A 20,585-nucleotide genomic window follows, 5' to 3' on the forward strand; every position below is an offset into this window, starting at 1 on the left:
GCTATTACTCTCCTAGAGAGAAGTTGAGGGATCACAAGACGTTGATTGACTGATTTGCTTTGCAGGAACCCATAGATTAATCACAATCACCGAGAGCACATCCTGTCACAAGACAGGGCCAGGGTATCTGCAACTGCTGCTGCTGCTAAGTCGCTTCAGTCGTGTCCGACTCCATGCGACCCCATAGACGGCAGCCCACCGGGCTCCCCCGTCCCTGGGATTCTCCAGGCAAGAACACTGGAGTGGGTTGCCATTTCCTTCTCCAGTGCATGAAAGTGAAAAGTGAAAGTGAAGTTGCTCAGTCGTGTCCAACCCCATGGACTACAACCTAACAGGTTCCTCCGTCCATGGGATTTTCCAGGCAAGAGTACTGGAGTGGGGTGCCACTGCCTTCTCCGATTTGCAACTGAGACATCCTGAAATCACAAAGATCCCCTCTTCTTTACCTTTTGTCCCTTTCAGAACCTTGTGCCCCGGTCAGTCAGCAAGATAAATTGAATTTGACACAAGTCTAGCTCTCCCATCATCCATGTTGGTGCCTCTTCAACTAATAAACCTTTCTTTGATCCAAACTCTTTTTTTTTTTTTTTTGGCCTCACAGTATGTCAGGCACACAAAGTTAGGTTCAATAACACTCTGGGCAGGGGTGGGGAGAGCGGGGGGAACGGGAGGAGGGTTGCTTTTGCTCTTTAGTATTTACTTTTATTTATTTGTTTGACTCATTGGGTCTTAGTTGTGGCATGCAGGACCTTCTGTCTTCTTTGTGGTATGTAGGATCTGTAGCTACAGCATGCAAACTATTAGTTGCGGCATGTGATCTCTAGTTCCCTGACCAGGGATCAAACACGAATCCCTTGCATTGGGAACGTGGAGTCTCAGCCACTGGACGACCAGTGAAGTCACTCGACAGCACTGCGTTTGAGTCTTCACTTGGAATACCACCATGATCAGCCTGTATTCCATTCTAGCTCTTGGACTGTGCATCTTCAGTGACCACCTTCCTCTTCCAGTTTCACCTTCTCTATCTTTGTGAATTTCTCTTTCTTCCCAGCCTAAGAACTTAGACTCTTTCACCCTTAGCTTTTTTCCCTACCCCTGACCACCCCCCTCCCCCCCACCCCCCTCTGCCTCACCATTAGAATCTACCTCCTTCTGCCAAACCCACACACCTGAAACTGTTCATTAAGTCAGGTGGAGAGAATCTGAAATCTTGTTGTTGTCGTTCATTCTTTAAGTCATGTCCCACTCTCTGCAGCCCCATGGACTGCAGCACGTCAAGCTTCCCTGACCTTCACTATCTCCTTCTGATCTTAACCTGTGTCTGAATACTTGTCTTGATATTTTCCCTGGTGGTTCAGCAGTAAAGAATCGTCCTTCATTGTTGGAGAGGTGGGTTCAATCCCTGGGTTGGGAAGATACCCTGGAAAAGGAAATGGCAACCCACTCCAGTATTCTCACCTAGAGCATTCCAAGAACAGAGGAACCTGGAGGGTTACAGTCCATGGGGTCGCAAAGAGTCAGGCACGGCTTAGCAGCTAAACAACAAAAACAAAATACTTGAGACTTGATGTGGGAAGAAGGAAAAAGAAAGAGGATTTGAGTGTGAAAAAGGAATCTTTTGGCAGTGAAAATAAATAAAGTGAGAAGAGGCTCTTATCTGAGACTACTCTGGGGAGAAGATAGGTAAAGGACAGCAGAGGGTATCTCGGTCCTGCTTTCTCGAAACTTAGCCTAGAGGCTGCAGGATCTCAGGGAGAGAGCCATGTGACCATATGGAATGACCTCTTGGCACTCATTCCATTAACTGTATTACAGAGACTTCTGTATTGTCAGTTTGATACAGAAAAAGCAGGTAAACTAGACCTAAAAATCATGTGAACAGAGTAGTAAGCCTTCCTCAGCAGGGGGACCTGGTGGGCCAGTGGTGAAGAATCAGACCTCCTTCTCATGCCTACCACACAAACACCTTGGTACTATGAGAGTAAAACCCTAGAATTGCTTTAGGGAGTAACAGAAAGTCCAAGAAGGCCTGAGGTTAAATTTCCCATTAGCTCAGTTAGGATGGCAACTTAAAACAGAAATTAATTTATTCCAAAAATAAAGTTGTATTTTTTGTGCACTTGAATTTATGGTCATGATTCATGCTTGCAGCCTTTTTTTTTTTTTTAATTTATAGCATGAGCTTTGTTTCCTTAATAATTGAATTGAGAATTTGTTTTCCCAAAAGGAAATTTAGGGGACTGGATAACAAGTGGAAGAGAATTTGGGTCACTTTTATAAGAGCAATCCTTTTAGTGATAGTAAATTCCTTCTTGGTAGGTCCAGCCTCAGCATAAGTACCAGCAGAGGAAAGATGCCAGAATTAAAGGAATTTAATCCAAGAAAGAAAGAAATTTTGAGGATCAGAGATTTGCCTCAAGTGATATAGTAGCCAGTGACGGACTTAACTTCCAATCTGTAGCACTGATGTCTTTCCTCTCCTTTCCTTTAGTCTGTCTATTCTTATGCTATTTCCTCCCATACCCATATTTTGCCCTATCCTGAGTATGAAAATAAGGTTATAATAACTTGCAATTTTGCAATTTTGCATTACTGGTCACATTTTTATTTCTGGTTCTCATTCAGGACATGATTCATTTTTCCCCATCAAAGAAATCAGATTTTATTTTGGCAATGTATATGCAAAAAACTTTGAGATATGTAGAAATTCAGTGTTGAATGTCCCGGGACATGATTCAGAGGCTGACTCAGGGAAGGCCTGAATCTCTGGTTGTAGGGGATTATTGTGGTTTGGCAATGAGAAGCTGGGAAAATTGGCTTCTGGAAGAGTGAGAACTTCACCTTTCTTTAGTGAAGGAAGTCTGTGAATATATCCAGTTGGTCTCCAGTGGAAGCGAAAGTGTCCGTCACCTGGACCTCTTTCTTTGGGGTGCCTAGGTGGTGGGCCACGGCCTCGGCGATGGTGGTCTTGGGGACCTTGGCTATGTGGTGGTGGGTCACAGGGTCCATGGTCATAGAAATCATGGGGATGATGTCCATGGGGGTGGTGTCCATGAGGATGATGTCCATGGGGGTGGTGTCCATGAGGATGATGTCCATGGGGGTGGTGTCCATGGGGATGATGTCCATGGGGGTGGTGTCCATGGGGATGATGTCCATGAGGACGATGTCCATGGGGGTGGTGCTCATCAGAACTAGAGTTATGAGGGGGCCCGTGGTTCCACTTGGGGCCAAAGGGAGGGTGAGGACACCTTAACCCTGGAGGGGGAAATGGTAGAGGAACCCTTGCTTGAAATGGTGGATTGTCTGAGTGATTTTTGTGTTCTGGAGGAGGTGGGCATCTAAAGTTACGTGACTCATGGGGATGACCATGATCTTTAGATCCCCTGGGCTTAAATGGAGGCCTTCCAGAATGCTCATGCTCACCAGGGTGGAAGGGACGGCCCAAATGATGTTGCACACCACTGAAGTTTCTATGTTCCTGATGATGGAAACAGAAAAGTGGATATCATCATGTAACACAAAAAGAAGCTAGATGTTTAATTTAATTTATGTCAATGGCATCTAGATTTTTAGATTCCACAACTATTTTTAAAATTAGGGCATCAAAAAAGGATTTCTCAAATTCTTCTCTAGCCAACTCACATTCAAAATACAAACAAACAAAATCAAAATGCAAACAGAACTGCCATTTACTACCATCATTATTTCACAATAGAAATATTTTAATAATCAAATAACATTTGATTATTTTAATATTTTTGTTATTTTCTGACTCTTGTCAGAGTCAGAAACTTAATCTCAGGGTAAAGGGTAGTCCTTTAGATGAAATAAATGTTATATTGTGAAAACACTCATTATTATTCTTCCCATCTCAATATAAACTGATGAAATTATACTATAAAATGATCCTTATCTATATAGATCAACCTTTGGAAAATTAATGCCTTATAATTTATATTCTCAACGAGGGTCAGGTTTTATGGTACAAACATCTCCTACTCCTAAAGAATGATCACCTACCTCTGTGTACTTTTCCTTGTTCAGATTTTAATTTTTAAGAAATCTGTGGAGCCATGTTCATGGTGACAAGCCTGCCCCCTCCATTTGGGGTGGTGCTGGTACATGGGCACTTGGATTATGGTCAGGTTTGTTTGTTTGTTTTCTGATATAAAAAACACTGTGAAGAATATCTTGATATCGAATAAAAAGTTTCTGGGACTTATGTAAAATACTGTTTTGAGTCTTAGTCCATACACCTTTATATAGTAGATTTTAGCCTCATTCATTTTTTAGGTTTTATGCCTAATATTGAAAGCTGGAAATTAAGTGTCAGCACTGGAGTCCTGACTACAAGAGCCAGTTTCAATTCATTAGAGGTTGGTTGAATTAATCATAATTTTACTTTTCCGACAAATCTTACCCTTCTCTTCTTGGGGGAAAAAAAACTCCATATTTTTTGTGTCATATCAGCAATTTGTACTGTGCCAATTGTACTTTCCCTGTTCTCTCTGTGTTTCTCCTCCTTGTCATCCCTACTCCCTCACCCACCATCTCTCTTTCTCCCTCTTCTGTCTCTGTCTCTCTCTCTCTCACACACAAAACACATCAACAACCATAAGAACAATATATGCTGTGTGTGAAAATATCACCTAGTTTGGCACTGATCATGACAAAGGCTACTTAAGCAACCCACCTTAAGGTTGAAGACTTCACAGTTTGTGACAATGTTTTTGGGGGTTTCCAAGTCAGAGGCTTCCACATCATAGAACAAATCTGCTCTGCAGAATCCAAAGATCTGTAAAGAAGAGATAAACCTGTTAGGGTGTGTGTGTTTCAGTGTGTATGCACAGGCGGTAGGAAGGTATCCAGCTTTGTTGTGAACTCCCAGACATTTGGGAAAGGAAAAGAGGCTTCAGAAAAATCAGGGTTGTAGTTGTTTAGTCATTAAGTTGTGTCCTGAGGAGGGTAAGATATGCCAGAAAACAAGGAGATCTTGCAGATACTTGAGTATCAAAGGATAAGTGACCAGGGGAACAATCCCTTTGATTGAGCATCAGGAAGGCTGGATTCTAACCTCAGCTTGGTTGTGAACATCAGGCAGGACCCTTTGCTGAGCCTCAGTTACCTCTTTGTCAGAGGGAGTCACTGTGAGGTGGAAATGAGGTGACGTGAGTGACAGCACTGTTGGGTATCAGTTCTTAATACAAGCTAGTTATTTGTATTAGTTAAGTGTTTAATCCTAGTGGGTAAAAAAAAATCCAGTGCTAAGTGTAGGTAAAGAACATGTAAAATTTTATAATATATGTGATACTCTCATGATTCACTTAACTGCTCTGTGCCTTAGTTTCCCCATCTGTAAATCAGGAATAAAAATAGTATCTACTTCGTAGGGCAGCAGTGAGTTAATAAGGCAACATATGTAAAGCACTTAGAAGGATGCCTGGGACATAGTAAGTGGTTTCTGAATGTTACCTAGCATTTCACAGACACTGATTATACTCACATGAGAGTGTCTGGGAAAGTGGTGACTGGAACAGTTCCTCACAGAGAAGTCCAGGAAGTAACCAGTGCCTTCCCCTCCTCTCTAGAACAAATTAGATCCAGCAGTTTCAAGAACATAAAAAGTTAAAAAAAAGTGGTAGATGCTTACTTTCCAACATACTATAAAGTACTATGAGGATTCGAAATCTCCAATATGCACCATATTTCTGATGGTCTCTGCCTTTAAAAAACTTATCACATAAGTGATAAGGTTTCTATTTCATTGAAAGTTTCAATTAATACATATAATTAAGGGTAGTGTGAAAAATCAACCTTTGTGCCTCCCATTCTCAGAGGTACCACTATCATCCACTTGATGGAGTTTTCCGTCAAGCCTTTTCCTAAATATGTTGCTCATATACACATATATCTAATTATTTAACATAAATGGGATCATAGTCTTAAGTATTGTTCTGTAACCTGCTTTTTCCATTAGCAATATATCTTGAAACTCTTTCCAGTGCATAAACATTCAAAATGTTGTTTTCATTAATTGGGGTGTATTCATTCCATTGTTTGCATGCACCATAATCTATTTAACTGCATTTACAGAATGCATGACCAACATCAACCAGCCTCTGTGCAAGGCTAGCTTGGACGGGAAGCACTGAGGTCCTTGGGCTGGGAGGCAGAACTGTCTCACTCCAGCCACACCACTAGGAGTGGTAAGGTGGGTGCTAAGTCTCTGGTTTCCATCATAATACAGGAGATTAGGATCAGATGATTTTAATGACTCACATAAGTTTTATTATTCTCTCCTGTCTTTCCCTCTTCCTTGTTTGGGTTTTTCCTTTTCTCTGTTCAGTATTCACACACATATACCCACAACCCCAAAAGCCAAAGAACTGAAGAGGGAGCCTCAATTTAAAAGGCCCCAAATTAAAAGGTCGACTGAGGGCAGCAAAGAGGCTCAGGGCTGCTAAGCTCACACCTGCTGCGTTGGACCCTGGGCCCTCAATGCTAGCTAAACATTAGAGGAGACTCACCGCTCTTATAGCCCTCTTCACTTTGTCCACTCTGAAAGGAGCAAAGTCACTGTTCTCCCTTTTGTACTTCTCCAGGGCTTTGTCAGCTTGTTTTCTGTAGAGCTCAGTATCCTCAAAGAAATCAAAGTGCACGGGGCTGTCTATTGTATTGGCCAGTGCCGAAGAGACTGGAGAAAGAAATTGGCAGTTTTGCGGTTACTGAGTTGGAAGCAGTAATGTCTGTGTTGGGACTTGATACATGTAATCGTGATGGCAAGGATAACAATAGCTTGCGTTTTACAGATGGAAATTGAGGGTTGGAGAGGTAACTTGTCCAAGATCAAGTCAGTCAATCAGTGGCAGAGCTAAACTTAAACCCAGATCCTTCTAATGCTCAAGTCTCTGTTGTGACCCCTATTCATGACAACCCATCACTCATAAAGTGCTAATATTTTAATGAACTCTTCCCTGTCTCTACCAAGGAGAGAGGCATCGTTAACACAAAATTTTTCCCAGAGAGAGAAGATGCAGCTCAATCTTTCTTTATGACAACCTTATGAGGGAGTTGCTTGACTGTCGAATTTTTATATATTGAACCATGTTAAGATTAATTATTTTAAAAGACATTCTGTGATCATTCTTTTGAAAAGATGAATTTAAAAGATGTGTAATTTAGAGTCAGCGCCAGTGGAATAGGGTCATGTCTTTGCCACACTTTGGCTCTGTTCCCCAGGCTGGGTCATTGAATCTCCTTGAGGCTTATTTTGTATCTAAAATAGAAAGTATCACAATCTTTACTTCATAGTCTTGTGAGATTAAACACGTTAATATATGTATAACTGCTTTGTGAACATACATAACTTTCAGTTGTTGAAGTCAATACTTGAACACTAAGTACTTTGCAAAGTGTACCACACAGGCTATCTATTTAATTCTGGGAAGAACCTGAAGGGTTAATATTATTGTTATCCTCATTTTACAAAGGAGGAAAGCTTGAAGAAGTAACTTGCCCTTAAGACCATAAAACTAGTAAGTGTTGAGGTTGGGGTTCAAACTCAAATTGGACCCCAGAGCCTATGTTCTCTACAATGATGTCATGCAGCCCTTTGTAAATGTCTGTTTTTAGATGTTGAATTTCTGTAAAAGAAGATGTGCCAGTAAGAGCGAAAAACCTCTCTTCTCTTCTCAAGAGAGCAAGTAATAATTGCATCCACAAGGGCAGGAACCATTTCTGATACATACTTCATAGACTTCGATGATGAGTACCACTGTTTGATTGAATTTTGTATGAACCTAGAATTAATTAGCATTTTAACAGACAATCATACCAGAACTTGTGGTGCAGTTAAAGTCATTCACTCTAAGATCTTCAGCTCCAGCCAGATGTGTTATAGCGATTACCTTACATTGTCCAATCACCTGTAAGAAAGAGAGGTTTATTTTATCACCTACTTCTTTCCTTAGGTTGACCCGAGGGAACAAAAACATGAGGCAGCATGCTCCTACTACCCATTTGAAATTATTGTGCTTCCTCTCACCATACCCTCTCTCAAAAACCTGTATTTTCTTAGCATAGTCCTGTGAGCTGGATATGCTACAAGCATCCAAAACCCTCATGAGAACCACAGAGAAAGTGTTGAAAGAAATCATGGCCATATCCCAAACATTTTCAAGGGGAAAAAAGGCTAAAACTGCTGGATATGTAGTCATCTTATTTTCTGGAACTGAAATCTTATATCTTTGCTGATTTATCTTTGCATCTTCCTCTGTGGCAGAGAACCTGGGCTCTGAGAATCCATGTGCAATGTGCAGAACAAGACTCTATTCCTCATGGTGACTGCAACTAATCCCTTTGGCCATTTCTGTTAGGGAGGCCAGTATTCACTGTTACAGGTTCAGAGGTTCTTAGACATTAGGTGATTTGCCCAAGGTCTCATAGCCGGTCATGCTATGACATGGGACCCTAAGCCCCACTGACTTTTCTTGAACTGGTTTCCCGGTATGGCTCTCAAGAGAATATTACTCGAAGTCACCATAGTCCTTATAAGCCATGAGGCAGAAGTTTTGTTCTTATTGTTTTACTGTGTAAGCACAGGTGTGCGACCACCCTAGGCAAGAAGATATTTCTGCTTCTATCTATTGATAGAAGTCAGGAATGCTAAGAGGAGAGGAATGGCACCCGGTTTACGTACTATTTCAGATGGACGGCGAGAAACATCTGGCTCACAGTCATCCCAGTGCTTCCTGGACAGGACTGGACAGTCAGATTCTTTCACATCCAAGACTAAATAGTAGACAGTTGTGGATTCCTGGGGAATGCCAAGAAAGCAATGGCTGGGTGGTATGTGGAAACCCAGAGTTTTCCAATAAAAATAAGCTCTTTATTTCTTAAATACAATTCCTGTCATTCTACTCCTCTCTATAAGTCATTCTACAAGTCATTGCAGGTGCCCTACCTTTATATCATTTGATCTGTTTATTTAATAAAAAGCATCAGAGAGTTTTTAACTGGTCATAATGTTGCTTCTGCCCATGAATTTTAAAAGGCAGTCACAAAAAGGCAGTGTTGGTTTGGGTGGAAGTATTGAAGGTACAAGACTAGAATATAAGTGATGACAGCTGTATTATGGCTTCCATTCTATATGTACAGCTGTGTCCTCTCATCCAGTTCTGTTCCTGAACTTGGGCTTCTTGTTTTGTTTTTTTTTAAAATAGATTTACTCTTTTATTTTTCCTTTGGCAGCATGTGGGATGCTAGTTCCCTGACCAGGGATCAAACCTGTTCCCCTTACAGTGGAAACTCGGAGTCCTAACCACTGGACCATCAGGGGAATCCCAGATTTCTTGTCTTGATTTCAACTTGCCCTAAGTTCAATTCACTCTCCCTCTACCTCCTTTGTCTAATCAGAGATGCCATTATTTATTGCCTTAGTCTTTGGCTTAAGGAATGTCTCTCTTCCAAGATGATGGCTGTTCCAAAACCCACAGAGAACCTCTGGAACCCCTCTGCCTTTGTCTGTTTCTCCATACCTTCCTTCCAGATTCCCTACACACATAGAGATGGTATACCAGGAATTCTCCTAGAAGGCCATTATCCAAGCCATTATGTTATTCAAATACTGCTCATTCTTCAGGATCCAAATGAAGCCTTCTCCCATCCATGATAATTGATCTTCTATTTGATCCCTCCAGCATTTATTCCACTCACTTAGTCACCTGAGTGTATCCCATCTTACCCAGTTCATCTATGTGTATATGAGAGCTGATGATTATTTCCTTGAGAGCAAGGCCCATAGTTTATTATAATTTTTCTCTTATAGCACTTAGCCATGGATTGGGCTCTGCATAAGTTCTTGTAAGTATTTAGAGGCTGATCAAGGACATAATGACTGTGCTTAGTAGCTTCAGTCATGTCCAACTCTTTGTGACCACATGGACTATAGCCCAACAGGTTCCTCTATCATGGGATTTTCCAGGCAAGAATACTGGAGTGGGTTGACATGCCCTCTTCCAGGGGATCTTCCCGACCCAGAGATCAAACCCACATCCTCTATGTCTCCTGCATTGGCATGAGGGTTCTTTACCATTAGTGCCACCTGGGAAGTCCAGGACATACTAGTAACAAATATTAATTCAAAGGATAAAAGAACAGTTAGAGCAGCCCTGAGGGCTTCCCAGGTAGCACAGTGGTAAAGAATCTGCCTGCCAATACAGGAGACACAAGAGACATGGGTTCTATCCCTGGGTGGTGAAGATCCCCTGGAGGAGGAAATGGCAACCCACTCCAGTATTCTTAATTGGGAAGTCCCATGGACATAGGGGCCTGGCGAGCTACAGTCCACGGGGTCGAAAAGAGTCAGACATGACTGAACACAGTACAGCACAGAGCAGCCCAGAAACGAAACCAACAACCCTGAACAAAGCCAATCCATTGTGCAAAGTGGCAGGCTTAGGAGCTAGTGTCTCCTTTGGCCCTGGTCCATCACCGCCCCATTCAACTCTGCCATGGGAGGCTCCTCACCACTTTGTCCAAGTGGGCATCAGCGACCCGCAGCAACTGGAAAAGGTAGCCATCCCACCGTCCTTTATTGATCAGGTCCAGAGCTTTTGCAGCCACAGGCTCAACAGCATCGCAGCCTGTGGGATTCACAGCACACGAACACTGCTGTGTGATCAGAAGGATGGACAACAGTGCTGCAGTGAGTACCTTCATCTTGTTAAAATGTGAAAAGCATCCCTTGCTCTGGGTTACCACGGCAGAGAAGTTTACACAAATTTTCTAAAACGCACACACAACTGATTATGCAAGACTTTATATATTTTTGTTATGTAACTGGGGATGTTCACCTTGACCCCTGGTTCAAATATCTGTCAACACTCTGTAAATGATTAGTGAGCCCTGGGGACAGAAAGTTGATACATGCCTTGTTTAAAACATGCCTTGTTTTGAGGCTAATACCCTCAGAATCACGTGTCCCAACATGGGGAAGACAGTGAGATGTTTTATAGTAATTGTTCAGAGAGGCTGTGATCAGCTTATGGTCATTCTTCTAATGGGTTTGAGGTAAGGTAAGTAGGAGTCAGCATCATCAGCCTTCAGGCCTGACAGGTCTGGGGTCTGTGTGTTTGGAGGCAGCATACCATCATTAATTGTTAACTTCTCCCACCTGGAGTGGGTTTCAGTAGCTGCAAAACAGCTTAAAGATATTGTTGTATGTAATTGTTGAAGAGGAAACAGGACCTAGGCTCAGGCTACTCTTGACTATTTCTCCCTGGTCTTGAACCCCTGTCCATGCTAAGTCACTTCAGTCAGGTCTGACTCTATGTGATCCCATGGACTATAGCCCGCCAGGCTCCCCTGTCCATGGGATTCTCTAGGCAAGAATACCAGAGTGGGTTGCCATTTCCTCCTCCAGGGGATCTCCCCCACCCAGTGATCAAATCCACACCTCTTTCTTACATCTCCTGCATTGGCAAGCAGGTTATTTACCACTAACACCACCTGGGATCCCCTCCCTTTTCAAATTAACAACTGCTTGAATTGAAAGTCAGGGAAGGTCATGGAGGCTAAATGAAGGCTGTTCCCTGTAATCAAAGAAATGGGGACACAGAAAAACTTTGTGCCCAGGAGCCTCACAGGATCCTGCTCAGTATCACTTGGGAAAAAGTTGGGAGCACACTCATGTCATTCCAGTTCTTTGTGACCCTTAAAGTATGCTAAAGAGAATTAGTTCATGTGGAAGAGGAAGGTGGTGAAGGTAGCAGTCAAGTCATTCGATGCCCTTCCCAGAGATAGGGTTAGAGGGCATATACCATTGGGTGGGGACCCAGCACTGGGGGATAGGGTTGAGATTAAGCTAATCCCGCATCTGCACCCCTCCTGTAAAAACAGTATAAGTGCACAGATCCCTCATACCAATAGATCCCAGCAGCATCAGGAAGGATGAGGAGAAGTCAGCCCAGGTTGCCTCCCCACAACCAGTGACTTACAGCACCTGCCTTCCTCCCCAGTCTCCTTGAAGTGTCAGAGTCTATGGCCATGGTTCTCAGCCTCGAATTCATATTGGAGTCACCCCAGGAGCTTTTCAACATCCTTATATCCAGGCCTCCCCCAGAGCAATTAAACCAGGGGCTTTCGGGGTGGACCCAGGTGTTGGTAGTTTTCCTAATGTGCAGTCAAGGCTGAGAACTGGTTGGGCTTTGGACACAACCCAAGGGAAGGGAAAGAATTTGAAGAGAGAAGCCATGGGGAAGGTATATGGAATGAGACCTCACTTCCCAGAGTCGTAGTCTAATGTAGTGAGTGTTAAAAGGGGAAGAAATCCATTTTGAATTATATTTGAGATTGTACCTTTAATATTAGTAACACTAGCTTTTAAATATCCAAAACAGGTGGCTTCAGTGTAATTTAGAATGACAGGAATTGTATGCAACCTGGCCAAGGTGTTACTCAGCGGCTCCAACCCAGGGAGGGAAGGGAAGGTCATTGATTAGAACACAAGCGTATTATGTTTCAATGGAGAACAGGTTGAACTCCTTAATTAGGCTTTTCTAGTCATGAGCCATTAGAGAAATACAAATCAAAACCATGTTGAAATACCATTTACACCCATTTAGAATGGCTATATGGAGAAGGCAATGGCAACCCACTCCAGTATTCTTGCCTGGAAAATCCCGTGGATGGAGGAGCCTGGTGGGCTACAGTCCATGAGGTCGCTAAGAGTCGGACATGACTGAGCAACTTCACTTTCACTTTTCACTTTAATGCATTGGAGAAGGAAATGGCAACCCACTCCAGTGTTCTTGCCTGGAGAATCCCAGGGACGGGGGAGCCTGGTGGGCTGCCGTCTATGGGGTTGCACAGAGTCTGACACGACTGAAGCGAGTTAGCAGCAGCAGGATTGCTACACTGGCTGCGCCCAATACTGAGTGCCCTGGGTGAGTCAAATGCTGGTGGAGGGAAAGAGATGGGAACACTGAGGGGATGGAAGAGGGCACTGACAATGAGAATCAGCTTCTCCTTAACACCGTTGTGGAAGGACTGATGCTGAAGCTGAAAGTCCAATACTTTGGCCACCTGATGAGAAGAACTGACTCGTTTGAAGAGACCCTGATGCTGGGAAGGGTTGAAGGCAGGAGGAGAAGGGGACGACGGAGGATGAGACGGTCAGATGGCCTCACCAACTCAATGGGCATGAGTTTGAGTAACCTCCAGGAGTTTGGTGATGGACAAGGAGGCCTGGCGTGCTGCAGTCCACAGGGTCGCAAAGAGTCTGACACGACTGAGTGACTGAACCGAACTGAACTGTTGTGTTAAGACCTCGGGGTAGTCATGAGAGCCATGCTTTCTCTTCCCCTTGCTTTAGTTTTTGGCCCTGCCATGTGGTGTACGGGCTGTTAGTTCCCTGACCAGAGATCCAAACCGTGCTCCCTGCATTCGAAGCACAGAGTCCCAAGGAAGTCCCTTCCACCTGCCTTATCGAACCTTAAAGACAAATAGTGTACTAGCGATGTGTTATGTTTCTTGCTAGATGCTGACTGAAATAGGGTCAAAGACACCAACTGATACCCCGACTGAGCCATTTTTCTATCTTAAAGGAGGCAGATAAGGGTAATAGTGTGTGAATGTTGTCTATTGCTCTTAAGCAAATTATACCAAGGCATACGAACCTGTTTTGGGAAAGAGCTCCCGCAAGGGAGGAGAATAGTCATACCTGCGAATTCCCTGTCGTATGAGTTTGCTAGGGCTTCCAGAACAAAGTACCACAGACCGGGTGGCTTAAACAATAGAAGTAATTTCTTTCATAATTCTAGAGACTAAGAAGTCCAAGATCAAGGTGTCAGAGGACTTAGCAGCAGCAGCAGCAGGGCTTGAAGACTGTTCAGACACGTAAGAAAAAAAAATCCACCTTCAAGTGGAAGGTTTTGCAGACAATATCTGACAAATACTTGGTGCTGAAATGATTGTGGAATAAAGGAAGAGTGAAGTGCTGATGAATCCCAGTCTCTTGCTGTCCTTTAATTTTCATATTATTTGATCAGAAGAATCACACTATGCTTTTGTAAAATATTAACAGAAATCTCAATTACATAGAGTTGGGAAACCAGAACGGGGAGCATTCATGCCCTGTGACAGTGGCAGAGCCCAACAAACAGGAAGAGAGACTTCTGTCCTGGCAACGGCCCGGCCGATGGAAAGCCACGGACTCTGTTTGCTACAGCGCTTCAACTTTCTTTTCCTCTTTACAAGTTTTCCTTCCCTTGCTGTCTGGGGAGTTCTCTGCAGCTCTCCGAGTTTACAAACCCTAAACTGCAGTTTTCTCCTGATCCCAAACAAATCCACCTTCGCCAGAGAGAGAGCTAGCAGTGTATTTGTTTCAGGCCAACATTTTGGTGGCCTGTACAAGGCCCAGAGAAGATGCCCAGCAGCTCCAGGGTTGGTGAGCAAACAGGTGTGGTATCCACAGTCAAACCAATTGTTGTTCGTGGTCTTTCCTGCCCAGGAGTTTGAAGGTATAGCTTTCTCCTGGATTTGAGCTTATACCTTCTTTGCTTTGTTCAGTTCAGCCACTCAGTCGTGTCTGACTCTCTGCAACCCCATGGATTGCAGCATGCCAGGCCTCCCTGTCCGTCACCAACTCCTGGATTTTACCCAAACTCATGTCCATTGAGTTGGTGAGGCCATCCAACCATCTCATCCTCTGTCGTCCCCTTCTCCTCCTGCCTTCAATCTTTTCCAGCATCAGGGTCTTTTCAAATGAGTCAGTTCTTCACATCAGGTGGCCAAAGTATTGGAGTTTTAGCTTCAATATCAGTCCTTCCAATGAATACTCAGGACTGATCTCCCTTAGGATGGACTGGTTGGATCTCCTTGTAGTCCAAAGCTCCAGGCTTTATTCAACATCTATTTAAATGTTCCCTCTTTCTGGTTAAGGCCTTATTCTGTATGTGAAGTTGGCACTTCTGCCTAATTTGAGATCAGGCTGTTTCACTGAATGTGGCTAACCTTTATCTATTCCCTTTGGAACAAAGGCTACTTCTCCTGAAGATGGATATCCTTTGACTCATTCCTTGGGGAACAGGATTTTTTTCTGAATCAGTGCTTAGTTTTTCAGCCTTTGACATATTCCTTTGGAAGCACTGTCTTCTGGATCCTGACTTTAAAAAGCCTTACAGTCTGGATCCTTCAGACTTTCAAGGTGTCTCAGTGGTAAAGAATCTGCCTGCCAATGCAAAAAGATGCAGGAGATGTGGTTTGATTCCTGCATGGGGAAGATCCCCTGCAGGAAGAAATGGCAACCCACTCCAATATTCTTGCCTGGAAAATCCCATGGACAGAGGAGCCTGGCAGGCTACAGTCCATAGGGTCACAAAGAGTTGGACACGACCAAGCATACACACAAACACACACACACACACACACGCACACACACACACACACACAGAGATACATATACTGGATCCTTTAGAACCAAGCTATCTCCTTAAGACTGGCTGGGATCAGCCTGCTAGCTGTTTGAGCTGTTTGTGCTATAAGATATTCGAGCTGTTTGAAATTGTTCTTTACTGTAGAGGAAAAACTCTAAGAAATGGCATCCCAGTTATATAAGTATTTTTCAAGGTGCCCCCCATTACAGAGAGTCCTGCTGATTTTATGTCTAAACACCTTCCTCATAATCATTTCTAACTAAGTAAATGGACTTGACCAAGGCATTTTAGAATTCCAGTGGCCATTGTGGTGGACTTTTGAAATTCACAAATTTAATTTCCTTAAAATCAAACTGGACTACAGGAGGTCAAAAATTTCCAGAACTGAGTGGTATGCTAATTTCACTCATTATTTTGAGACTTCTCAACTGTTATCAGGAGTCTGAAATTGTCTCTACAAAAGATTAACCGAGGCAAACAAGTGATGGAAGAAAGATAGAAGGGCTCCCAAAGTCTGAGGCTCTTCTTCCTTGGTTTCCTTGTCCCAGGCTTTGCCTCTGGCATCACATTCTTCTTTCTTTTCTATGATGCCTGTGCCTCCAATATATCTTCCAATCTCTCAGACAAACTCTCTCACCAAACTTTCCTTTTTCTCTGAAACTCCCCCTACTCCCTTACCAGCTTGGCTTCTATGAGTTTTATCAGCTAATTCATATGCTCATTGGTGAAGACCAGGTCCAGTATTGAATGAAAACCACTAACTGGGGAAGTCCTGAAAAGTCTCTAGAATTACACCTGGGGGTCCAGTCCACTAATTTACTATAACATATGATCAGGCTCAGGCAATCTCTAGCAACCTCAGTAAGAAATTCCTAGGGCTTTTCGAAAGTCTGTTGATGGGAACAAAATCCAGGCTTGAAAACAAAACTCTGATGAACCGGTTCATGAATATCACAGTAGACTTCAGATTCTGGTCTTCCATACGAAGTTGATTCCACCTGGGTAGCTTATAACTCTATGTTTATTAATGGGCTGAACCAGGATCTTTCCCTTCTAAAAGAAGGAACAGAATAGAAGGCAACTATGTCTGCTCAGATTTAGTGAATCTAGCAAACCAGCTTTCTCATTCTTTAGATGAGTCACCTCCAAGGAAAACAGCCAAAATCTTAATATTCAACTCCAACAAATGAAGGCACCTAAATGAAATGAAAACCTTCCTGACTTCCTCTATGATTGCAAAGGACCAGGACTTTGGAAAAGAGATTGTTACAAATTTAACTGCTTTAGGTACCCTCAGCCCTCTAATCAGCCTTTACAGCATCTTCCTGATTGTCGATGATGAAGCTCCGAAGAACTATAGGAGCTCTTCCCGATAACCCCTCTTAAATGCCTTAGAGAAACATTTTTCTGGCTTGGGGATGAATCTTTTCCAGTCCTAAATGACACTAGAGCCATACTATTTTTGTTCTTAATATATATGTTTTATTGAAGTATGTAGTTGACTTACACTAGAGCCATACTCTTTATTGTTGTTATTCAGTTGCTAATTCATGTCCGAATCTTTGCAACCCCATGGGCTATAACATGCCAGACTCTCCTGTCCTTCACTACCTCCTGGAGTTTGCTCAGACTCATGTCCATTGAGTCGGTGATGCTATCTAACCATCTCATCCTCTGTCACCCACTTCTCCTCCTGTCCTGAATCTTTTCCAGCATCAAAGTCTTTTAAAGTGAGTTGGCTCTTTTCATCAGGTGACCAAAGTACTGGAGCTTCAGCATCAGTCCTTTCAATGAGTTTCTGGGGTTGATTTCCTTTAGAATATGTTCTTTGTACTCAACCAAAAGCTAATAGATAGGCCTTGCCTTGAAGCACTAAAACAGTTCAGACAGTGGGGCACTGCAGTGAGCCTCAAGAGGTTCCTGCATCTGAACTCATTCCCTTTTGTTTATGCCTTTTGAGAGATATCCACACTTTTCCCCTTAGTTCCTCTCAGTCATTTCAGCTGCTCAGTCGAGTCTGACTCTTTGTGACCTCATGGACTGTAGCACTCCAGGCTTCCCTGTCCTCTCCCCTCATTAATTTATTAGAGACTTCTTAGAGAAATATACTGGAATGTCTTTCTCCAAAAAGAGGGGCATAATTCTATAAAACTGACAGTCACCATCAAAGTGACCCATGAGGTGAATTAAATGATCTTTTGATTTTTCATTTGTTCCATCTCTGACAGTAGTAAAGCAGATTCTGGAAACACTGATCATTTGTCTCTATTGAATCAGTTACCACTTTTTTATGGGCTCAATCCACAGCATACTTCCTATCAAGATTCAAGTAGATCCCTCAAAACTTCTTCCCAGAATTAATCAATACCCTATTTGTAAAGAAACCCTTCAAGGCATAAAGCCCGTAATAGAAGATTACAAGGCTCAAGGCCTCGTTTTCCCTTGTACATTAATAGCTCCTGCATACTTCCTATATTACTGGTGAGAAAATCTAAGGACCAAGTGTTGAGATTTGTCCAGGACCTCTGAGTAATAAGCAACATTGTTATCCCTCATAACTTACTAACATCCATTATCACCGGAAGTAAGGTTTTTTTTTACTGTAATTGATTTATGCAGTGCATTCTTCAGTATTCCAGTTAATGAAGCTAGCCAGTACCTTTTTGTCTTTACTTGGGAAGAAAAAAATTCACCTGGAAAGCAATGCCTCAAGGTTATACTGACAGTCCTTCTGAAGGCTGATCTGAAATATTCTTTCTTTCTTTTGTTTTTTGGCCACACCATGGGGCTTGTGGGATCGCAATTCTCTGACCAGGGATTGAATCCTTGCCCTTGGCAGTGAAAGTGCAGAGTCCTAACCAGTGACTGCCAGGGATTTCCCTGGGCTGAAGGCTGATCGGATGATAGTTCCTTAGGGGTTTTACTTTGTTGTAACAAAGTAAAAGTAAAAGGTGGATCCTTTGCTTCTTTGCTGTCTTTCTCAAGTCTTCTCACAGGATAGAGAGCATCTACTTGCTAAAACTTTTAGCCTTAAAGGGACTTAAGGTTGTCAAAGAAAAATTGTAGCTTGTCTAAGCCCAGGCTTGATATTTAGAGCATCTGATAACAGAACAAGGTCTGTACTGAGATCCAGATAAGACCTCACAGTATCCTAAGTCCCATCAAGACCTAAAACTAAGCATAGCTGTGAGGTTTTCTCAGGCTGGTTGGTAATTAATGAAATTATATTCCAAATTTCTTTCTTATGGCCAAACCTCTATGTTTTACTCAACAATAAAGGCTGCAGTTTTGTGGGAAGAAATGGCAACACAGTCTTCGAGGCCTTAAAGGAGAGTCTGATGAACTCTCACCTGACTTTGGGCATCCCAGTGATCAGATTCCCCTCTTCCTTTTTGTATATGAAGAGGAAGGGAATGCCTTAGGCTACTCACCAAAAACACAGGGGCCACCATCAGCTCACAGGGTATTATGGCCAGCAACTGGATCCTGTGGCAGAGGGATACCTCCCTTGCCTTAGAGCTATTACAGCCACTGCACTTTTGGTTAAGACCACTGAGAAAATTGTCATGGGATACTTGTTAACTATTTTTGTACTTCATACAGTTAGAAGCCTCCTGAACTCTTATCATGCTCAACATTTCTCAGCCAGTCACCTCACCTGTTATGAAGTCCTTTTGTTAACTGTTGCTCACATAACTCTTTCACATTGTAATAGCCTTAACCTGGCTATGGTTCTGCCCTCCTTCACTGACGAAGTTCTTCGGGACGGGACGGCTTAACGCTGATAAACTTGATCCTTTTAATGATCTGTAGGAAATTCCATTAGGTAACACTAGTTTCTCATGGTTTGCTGATGGATTTTATTTAAAGGTGACAATGGCAAATATTGTGTTGGGAATACCTTTTGATCTCCTTTTGATGAGGTTGAAGCAGCATCTTTACCTAAGGCTAGTTTGGCCCAACAGGCTGAATTATATGCTCATACACAGGCTTGTTCTTAAGCCATGGGCAAAACTACCATTCTTTATACTGATAGTAGCTATGCTTTCAGAGTAGCTCATAATTTTAGAATGCCATGGGGGGAAATGTGTGTTCCTTACTTCCCTGGAAATAAAATTTTTAAATGGCTCCTATGTTTAGGAATTATTAAAAGGACTGCTTTAACCTATTGCTTTAGCTATTATTAAGATCCCCAGGGCATTCTAAATTTAACTTTCTGGAAAGTAAGGGAAATTCACCTTTCTGAGATTTTTGCATGGAGTGCTGCCTTTAAAGGGACCCACAGCAGCCAAACCCCTGACATGGTCCAAAGGGATATTTCTCAAGTGATAATTTAGAAAAACTGGCTACTGAGGCCCCAAAACTGGCCTCAGAAAAGGAAAAAAAAAAAACAAGATTTTTCAGCAATAAAGAGAAACCTCTAGTTTGGACCAAATAGCAGCCCAGTTCTACTGGTGACTCTAAAATTCCCACTTCTCACCACTGTACATGCATTAAACCATTGGTGTCCTGACAAAATAACGTCATGAACCAATATTGGTGGGAAAACACTAGTAAGGTACAAAACGTACCTAACTCACTTGTCCCACTTGTCCAAAGTACAACCTACAGAAGCCTGTTCATACTTTTCTCAGATATTTTATTAAACTGCCTACTGGACCTGAAAAATGGATTCCATGCAGCTTGCTCCATCTGATGAATATAAGAATATTTCAGTCACAGTCTGCATGTTTTCACACTAAACTGAAACCTTCCCTTGTAGACAGGCTACTGACTCTTCTGTGGCTAAAGTCCTCCTAGAAAAGATTCTCCCTATCTGGGGAGCTCCTCTCAAACTTCAGAGTGATCGAGGAGCACAGTTTACTTGCCAGGTATTTTGATAAATATGTGCTGTTTGGTCGCTTTTACACTATCATTGTGCTCACCACCCTCAATCCTCTGACTTGAAAACATCATTAAGACTCACATTAAGAAAAATCTGTAGAGGCCCTCCAGCTACCTTAACCAAAGCATTGCTATTGGTCTCTTTAGATCTCAGATCTGCCCATTTTGGAGCTCATAATTCGCACCCTTTGAGATGGTCACAAGACACACAATGCACTTGGCTCCTGCTTCTTTTGACCCACAGCTGATAAAGGAGAGGCATTC

At 42.7% G+C, this 20,585-nt stretch overlaps 1 protein-coding gene across 1 annotated transcript; it reads right to left on the reverse strand.

The window, feature by feature from the left end:
* Positions 1–2,582: 2,582 nt before the first annotated feature.
* HRG (histidine rich glycoprotein) lies at positions 2,583–10,804 on the reverse strand. Its single transcript, XM_020878822.2, has 7 exons — positions 10,531–10,804; positions 8,702–8,818; positions 7,838–7,928; positions 6,531–6,697; positions 5,507–5,587; positions 4,697–4,798; positions 2,583–3,481 (listed from the first exon to the last, which is right to left on the reverse strand). Exons 1-7 carry the CDS (start codon positions 10,720–10,722, stop codon positions 2,663–2,665), a joined length of 1,569 nt encoding a protein of 522 aa, XP_020734481.2. The 5' UTR covers positions 10,723–10,804; the 3' UTR covers positions 2,583–2,662.
* Between the last annotated feature and the right edge of the window lie 9,781 nt (positions 10,805–20,585).

This window comes from Odocoileus virginianus, chromosome 4, assembly GCF_023699985.2.
Source record: "Odocoileus virginianus isolate 20LAN1187 ecotype Illinois chromosome 4, Ovbor_1.2, whole genome shotgun sequence".
Lineage (NCBI taxonomy): Eukaryota > Metazoa > Chordata > Mammalia > Artiodactyla > Cervidae > Odocoileus > Odocoileus virginianus.